We start from the raw sequence: 8,054 nt of genomic DNA, 5'->3' as shown, positions 1-8,054 counted from the left end.
TCTAATTGACTCTCGACGCACACACACGCGACACACGCACGACCCACGCGCACACACGCACACACGCACACACACAATTGTGTTAACCGTTATGTTGAATTATTATTAAGTAATGCATTTTTTTTCAAAGAAGCAATAGATGTTCAAATTGTATAGTTAAGTAAGTGAAGCATTTAGTTAGTTTGAGTTTGAGGGTAGGCAAAAATATTGTGAAGTGTCGAGTCCCAATTGAGTCCTATGTATTTAAGGTCAGCTCCTTCAAAGACTTTAGTTCAATGCCATTAATGTACTTGAACTTTAGTACAACTGTCACCAATGGGCAATAGCCATGTGACATTTCATTTTAAATACGAATTAGTGGTTTAATTTGTGTAAAAGCACTAAAATTCTATCTACCAAACTTCAGGGAACCTTCTTCATATCATACCATTTTTTCTATATAAATACCATCTTATTTGTTCCTCTCATTCCATTACAATTAAGTCTCTCAACATTCAAAACAACTCCATTTATTTCTCGCAAATTCTTTCATTTCTTGATTCCTTTGTTTTTTTGGTGAGAATTCTTGATACCTTTGTGATTACTATTATTATTATTATTTTTTTTTTTTTTAAAAAGAAAAGAAAAGAATTCTTGAACACCAAAGCTCAGATACGATGGATTTCAATTCCAGCAACCAAACAAGAATGTTATCGAAGATGGCAACTAGCGACGGACACGGCGAAAACTCCGCCTATTTCGAGGGGTGGAAGGCGTACGAGGATAACCCTTTCGATTTATCCACGAATCGCCGCGGGGTTATTCAAATGGGCTTAGCAGAAAACAGAGTACGTCAGCAAAACATCCTTAATTTTTCAAAAAAAAAAAAAAATGGCAGAAAATTAAAACTTTTTTTTTTTTTTTAAATTTCAGCTTTGCTTTGATTTGATTCAAGAATGGGTAGTGAACAACCCAAAAGCCTCCATCTGCACGCCCCAGGGAGCAGAAGACTTCAAGGAAATCGCTATTTTTCAGGACTATCATGGCTTGCCGGAGTTCAGAAATGTACGACAAACTTTAATTTTGTTTTACTTCAATTTATAATCATTGTTTTTATGGTTTTTATAAATACGATGAATGGTGATGTGTTTGCAGGCAGTGGCAAAATTCATGGGAAAAGTGAGGGGAGAGAGAGTAACATTCGACCCGGACCGGATCGTCATGAGCGGCGGCGCAACCGGCGCCGTCGAAATTCTAGCCTTCTGTTTGGCTGATCCTGGAGATGCTTTCTTGGTCCCAACTCCATATTATCCAGCGTAAGACTTCAATTCATTATTTAGCTTATACATTCTCGCTCTTATTTTATGTGTCTGATTTAATGACGTGACTTAATTAAACTTTTTTTAAACTCAATTTTTTTCATAATATAAAATTTATATATTTTATGTGTGTGTATTTGTGCGTGTATGTGCGTGCATACTGCGTGCGGTGTGCGTGCATGTTGTGTGGGTGTCGAGAGTCAAAGAAGTTAAAATTTATATATTTAGAAATTGTATTATATAAATACAAAAAAATACATTTTTAAAATAGATACAAATTACTAAATAAAATAAGTCAGAAAAAAATAGTTACGTTGGATTGAAAACATGACATGTAAAATGAGACCGGTATAAAAATTTATGCAACTTGTTTTATCTATTATTTTTAAAATTATTTTAATATAATTATAATTTTAATATTAAATGTTTATGTTAGACACTTACTTTTGTACATTCAAGTATAAAGGTAGTTTCTAATAAAGTACAGTTATTTATTTAATTAAGAATCATTGTAGATTTGTATTGTTCTGTCGGCAGATGCCAAATGGGTCACTTTCCAATTGGAGTAAGTTTCTCCAAAATTTTGAAAAAAAAAAAAAAAAAAAAAAATTAGACTCCGTGTACAAATTATTGGATGTACAGTACAAGGACCATGCACTTGAAAATAACTTCTCAGCAATACATGCAAGACAAGAAAGTCATCTAGCATATCCCCATCTACCACTCATTATTATTTTTTTTTAGACCACAAAGTGTCTTGAGTAAATTTTAATTATAAATAGTGTTGCAAAAATCCAGCCTAGACGCTAGGCATCCCTAGGCTGTGGGAATTTCTCTCCTAGGCTCCGGTATAGGCGACCGGCTACCTAGACGCTCGCCTATGTATAATATGACATATATCATATATGCATCTACACACGTGCACTATTTTTCTTTTTTTAGTTAGCCGCCTAGGCCGTCTAAGTGCTACTCTATCGCCTGACTAGCGCCTAACGCCTATTGCAACCATGAATTTATAAGTGATACTTTTAGCATGTACTATACTCAAGACTAATCCTCGTTTGTACTGAGCGGACCCAATTAAGGGATAAACTAAAAGTTATGTAAAGTTGATTTGTTTATTTTGTTGGATTGAAGTTAAGATATGGTGAATGTAATTGCAGATTTAACAGAGATTGGGGATGGAGAACAGGGGCGAAGCTGTACCCAGTCATTTGCGACAGTTCAAACGACTTCAAGATCACCAAAGTTGCATTAGAAGCAGCCTACAAAAAAGCTCAAACCGAAAATGTGAGAGTGAAAGGGGTGCTATTGAACAATCCTTCCAACCCATTAGGCACGGTTTTGGACCGCGACACCCTTCGGGACATCCTACGTTTCATCAACGACAAAAACATCCACATAGTATGCGACGAAATCTACGCGTCCACGGTGTTTTCCCAGCCGGAATTCGTCAGCATCGCCGAGATAATCCAGGAAGCGGATTACTCTGATTGGGGAAACCGCGACCTTGTCCACATCGTCTACAGTCTCTCCAAGGATATGGGGTTCCCGGGGTTCCGGGTGGGGATAGTGTACTCCTACAACGACGCCGTGGTGCGGTGCGCCCGGAAGATGTCGAGTTTCGGGCTGGTGTCCACCCAGACACAGCACCTCATGGCGGCGATGCTGTCGGACGAGCGGTTCGTGGAGAAGTTCATCCAGGAGAGCGCGGAGCGGCTGGGGAGGCGGCACGGGGCGTTCACGCGGGGGCTGGCGGGGATGGGGATAGGGACGCTGAAGAGCACCGCGGGGCTGTTTTTCTGGATGGATTTGAGGAGGCTATTAAGGGAACCCACCGTCGAGGCGGAGCTGGAGCTATGGAGGATTATAATCCACGATGTTAAGCTTAATGTCTCGCCGGGGTGCTCGTTCCATTGCGCCGAGCCGGGGTGGTTTCGGGTGTGCTTTGCGAACATGGACGATGATACTATGCGGGTGGCGCTGTTGAGGATCCGAGCGTTTGTTCGGCAGCGGAACGGTGGCGCCGCCGCTAAGAGGCAGTGCCGGGGGCGGGCGCTGCAGATCAGCACGTCGTTCAGCAGGATTATGTTGGATGATTTGTTGATGTCCCCTCACTCCCCTGCTAGTGCTAAATCGCCTATGGTCCAAGCCACCAATTGAACAACAAGACATTAGAATTTATATTACGGGCTTAAAAGTATTTCCTTTAGCTAGGACATACTCAGAATAAAAAATTATATTCTTTTTTCTTTAGAAGAAGTTCCTGTTTTCTAGGATTTAAGGAAATGTTTTTTCCAATTTGGTGCATGAATTGTAAAGTGCACCAAATGGGATTCGTAGAAGATGGAGTCAAGTAAGTTTGTAGGTTAATGTTGTTTGGTTTAATTTGTTTGTGAGATGGGTTTTTTGTTTCCCCCTTTTCTGGTAGGTGAGGGAGAACCAAGTTGTTTAACCTGTCATTGGTTAATTAATTTATTTTTATTTTTCAATAAAAAAAGTTATTAGTATGTATTGTATATTTGTATACCTAACATTTTATATTCATTTGTCATTCTTGTGAATTAACTCTTTTAATCGTGTTGGAAAAATCGTGTCTAAGCGTCGATTAATTGGTGTCTAGGTGTTAGGTGTCAGCCGGCCACCTAATGTATCATCAAAATAGTCGGTGGTCTAGACAGTCGACTAGGCTGCCTAGGCCGCCTAGTTAGCTAAATAACTAATGTTTTTTTTTAATAGATAATTTCACTCAAAACGACGTTGTTTTGAGCGAAATAACTCTAAAGCGTTCAAAACCTTTTTTTTTAAAGGTTAATATTTAATATTTTAGTATTAACTATTAAAGTATTAAATAGTTTAAAATTGTCAAGTTTTTTAAAAATTTAAAAATTTTTAAACAAATTTGTACATAATAATAATAATAATAATAATAATAATAATAATAATAATAATAATAATAATAATAATAATAAATACACGAGTGCCGCCCTGGACCCGTGTCCACAATGCATTGAGGACACGAGTCCAAAACAATGTCATTTTCAGGGAAAACGCGTCATTTCAGTTTTAAAAAAAAATTGATTTTGTCTCGCCGTTAATGGCGTTATTCGTTTGTGCCATTATCATGAATGTACAGTTATGAGATTATGAATGTACAGTTATGCAATTATGAATGTACAGTTATGGAATTATGAATGTAAATTATAAAATTATGAACACAGAGCTCTGACATTATGAACTTACAAGTTACAATTATGAACATTTAGTGATAAAATTATGAACATAGAGCTCTAAAATTGTGAACATGGAGTTCCAAAATTATGATTTTACAGTTATTGAATTATGAATGTACAGTTACGGAATTATGAATGTACAGTTATGCAATTATGAATGTACAGTTATGAAATTATGAACACAGAACTCTGACATTATGAACTTACAATATGAACATATAGTGATAAAATTATGAACATAGAGCTCTAAAATTGTGAACATAGAGCTTCGAAAATTATGAAGTTACAGTTATTGAATTATGAATGTACAGTTACGGAATTATGAATGTACAGTTATGGAAGTATGAATGTACTGTTATGGAATTATGAACATAGAGCTCTGACATTATGAACTTACAATTATGAACATATAATAATAAAATTATGAACATATACTCCTATAACGAAGCGGTCTGAAATTAATTTTAAAAAAAAAAAGTGGAACATAACAGTGCCACTAACGGCACTGTTACCCGTGTCCAGCATGCATGCTGGACACGGGTCCATAGCATAATGATTGCCCCCGAGGAGTGTCTAGCGATTTTTTTAACCATGTTTTTAACTCATTTTACCATAATTTTTTTAACGAGTTAATTCCAGCAATGGTCCTCCGACTATGTTGATTTTCCATAATTGATCCTCGACTTTTAATTTGGACAATTTAGACACTTGACTTTCGAAATCTTTCCAATGTTAGTCCTTCCGTCAGTTGAAGGTTAAGTGAGTGTTAGTTTGAGGGATAAAGTAGTCATTTCACCCCTTCACCGTCTGCCTCCCTTTCTTTGTATTAATTCTCTACCGGAAAATGGGCACTGGAAAACCAGGCAAAAATGGCGGCACCAAATCTGTCCACAAATTCCGCTACGCTCATCAGCTTCTCGTACCCGTAGAATTGGAAGTTCACGTAGTCAATCACGCCGCCGTATTTCCTCCACAGCGCCCGGTAATTTCCGGCCACTTCGCCGCCGTCCTCGAAGGGCGCGATCGACGCAAAGGAAATCGCGCCGCTCTCATTCAACTGCGTGACGAGTTTTCCGATGCATTCCGCGAACTCCTCGGGCGTTAATTTGAAGTGCACGTAGTTGATGTCGATCCCGTCCGCGTTGTACTCCTCGATCACGGCGGTCATGGACAATACGACGTTTTCCAGCCACGACGTGGTAGAGGCGGGGAGGAATATGACAGCTGGATTTAGCAACTTCTGATTTGGTGCTTCGAGATGGCGTTTTCCGACATCGATTTTGTGCTTCGTGAAAGAAATGAGATGTTTCAATGAACTGTTATAGACGGACTATGTATTGTGGGTTAATTTGTTGTTACTATATATCCTTTGATTTCCACTACGGGACATTTTGCTATTTTTGTTATTCTAGGTGTGTGGGGTGCTTTATGAAAATTGTAGATTCATTTTGGTGCATGCTTCCTGAAGTAAAATATTGAGTCTGCATTTTTCACTCCATGATTTCCAACTTTTCTGGAATATGTGTGTGCAGTGGTTTATTTGGAGTTGCTGATGCTTATGTTCAAGGTGGTATGATCGGTGACCTTTCACTCATGTTGCCTGAGTTTGTTCAAGTACGATGATTTGTTTGATTCCACATATTACTATTACGTTTTTTTTTTTTTTTTTTTTTTTTTTTTTTTTTTTTTTTTTTTTGATTTTTGTTTCTGAAATGTTACTTTGGTGCAATCTTTTCAGTCGTTCCTTGCAGGTTTGGCTGCATCGGGGGCTTTAAGATCTGCATTGAGGTTGTTTACCAAGGCGATATTTGACAACTCGAAGCATGACATTCGAAAGGGAGAAAGACAATGAATTATATTCTAAGCAAGTGTAATGACTACTTCACCCCTCAAACTAACATCCACTTAACCTTCAACTGACGGAAGGACCAACATTGGAAATATTTCGAAAGTCAAGTGTCTAAATTGTCCAAATTAAAAGTCGAGGATCAACTGTGGAAAATCAATATAGTCGGAGGACCATTGTTCGAATTAACTCTTTTTTTAACCATTGAAGTATTAGTAAAAGATATAGCAAAAACTTGTGTGAGACCGTTTCATGATCCTTGTCCATAAGACGGGCCGGGTCAAGATTAAATTTAATATTTATACTAACAAATGTAATACTAAATCAGAAATAAAATGTTTAATTTATTACTTATATGGAAAAATGTAATACTTTTACATTTTAATGTAAAAGTATTACATTTGCATATTTATCCGACCCACCTAACGGATTTCTCACACAAGTGTAACCTATAAGATAAGTTAATTCCACCAGAGGTCCTTTGTCTTTGGTGGCAATTCCAAATTTAGGCCCAGACTATCATTTTTGCTATTTAATGTCTCAGACTATTATTTTTTAGGACACTTTTAGTCCTTCTCATGAATTTTCTTATTTTTAGTAAGGATATTTTTGTTTTTTCATATTTTTCTTTTATTATTTTTTTCGAGTTCAACCGATTTAATTAGTTTAGGAGTTTACTAAAAATTCGATTGAAAAATATAGTTACTAAAAATCAGGTTATGCATACTACTAAATCAATTAACATTAAATTTTGGCATGTCTACCTATATGCAAATTTATGAATTTTTATTGGAGTCCATCGCGATCAGAGCAGTTATTGATGACGAATAAGAAATTTCTGAACATCTCCCTCAGAAACAAAAGTCAATGTTGTCATCTCCTCTCATCTTAAACTAGTCAAGTAGTCATTCATATTGGTAAAAATAGCACAACAATAATGTAGTGGTGTTCCCTCTTGAGAATGACAGGAAGGGGTAAATGGGGTAAATTATGCTGTGGAATCTTGTCCACCTTGCAAGGTGGAGACAATTTTAATACTATTAATAATTATTAATATATAGTTCAAAAATTATGAACATATAAAATAGTTGTATAATTATGAATATATAGTTGTATAATTATGAACATATAGTTCTATAATTATGAATATGTAGAGATTCAATAATTGTGAATATGAAGTTCAAAAATTATGAATATATAGTTTTATAATTATGAACATATAGTTCAGTAATTATGAATACAGAGTTTTATAATTGTAAATATAGAGTTCAATAATTATGAATATGAAGTTTAAAATTTATGAATATGTAGCTTTATAATTAAACATATATATAATTCAGTAATTATGAACATAGAACCGTGTCCATCTTGTAAGGTGGACACGGTTCCACAGCAAGGGGGCACTTGTCCCTAACTAGTTTGTCTTTTCTCAAAAAAGAAAAAAAAAAAAAAAAGAAACTCTTACTAAATATTTAACCAATGATAAAAACTATTTACAATCTGAATGAAAAATGCGCTCATTAGATTTAGATAACATCATATTAGGGCTTATTTGGTCTTCATTTGCCCTTTTTAAAAATTATATCCTCTTCAGGAACTTTGTGTGTGCTTATTGCTAACAACCTTGCAATGTAAACACGATTCTAAAGATACACCATTTACACACTAAATGTTCAC

General features: G+C 36.1%; 1 protein-coding gene across 1 annotated transcript; it reads left to right on the top strand.

The window, feature by feature from the left end:
- Positions 1–458: 458 nt before the first annotated feature.
- LOC109157165 (1-aminocyclopropane-1-carboxylate synthase-like) lies at positions 459–3,817 on the top strand. The gene is made up of 4 exons (XM_019305083.1): positions 459–827; positions 913–1,044; positions 1,135–1,295; positions 2,462–3,817. The coding sequence occupies exons 1-4, from the start codon at positions 657–659 to the stop codon at positions 3,459–3,461; spliced, it is 1,464 nt and encodes a 487-aa protein (XP_019160628.1). The 5' UTR covers positions 459–656; the 3' UTR covers positions 3,462–3,817.
- The last annotated feature ends 4,237 nt before the right edge of the window (positions 3,818–8,054 follow it).

Source organism: Ipomoea nil, unplaced genomic scaffold (genome assembly GCF_001879475.1).
Source record: "Ipomoea nil cultivar Tokyo-kokei standard unplaced genomic scaffold, Asagao_1.1 scaffold2761, whole genome shotgun sequence".
Classification (NCBI taxonomy): Eukaryota; Viridiplantae; Streptophyta; class Magnoliopsida; order Solanales; family Convolvulaceae; genus Ipomoea; species Ipomoea nil.
Note: the sequence above shows the minus strand (reverse complement) of the source record. Positions and strands in the feature narration are given on the sequence as shown.

Bases quoted from the DNA above. Each gene is read 5' to 3' on its own strand.
- LOC109157165 (XM_019305083.1), top strand. From the start codon at position 657: ATGGATTTCAATTCCAGCAACCAAACAAGAATGTTATCGAAGATGGCA. The intron at 828-912 runs GTACGTCAGCAA...TTTAAATTTCAG, and splicing joins TGGGCTTAGCAGAAAACAGA to CTTTGCTTTGATTTGATTCA. The intron at 1,045-1,134 runs GTACGACAAACT...ATGTGTTTGCAG, and splicing joins GCTTGCCGGAGTTCAGAAAT to GCAGTGGCAAAATTCATGGG.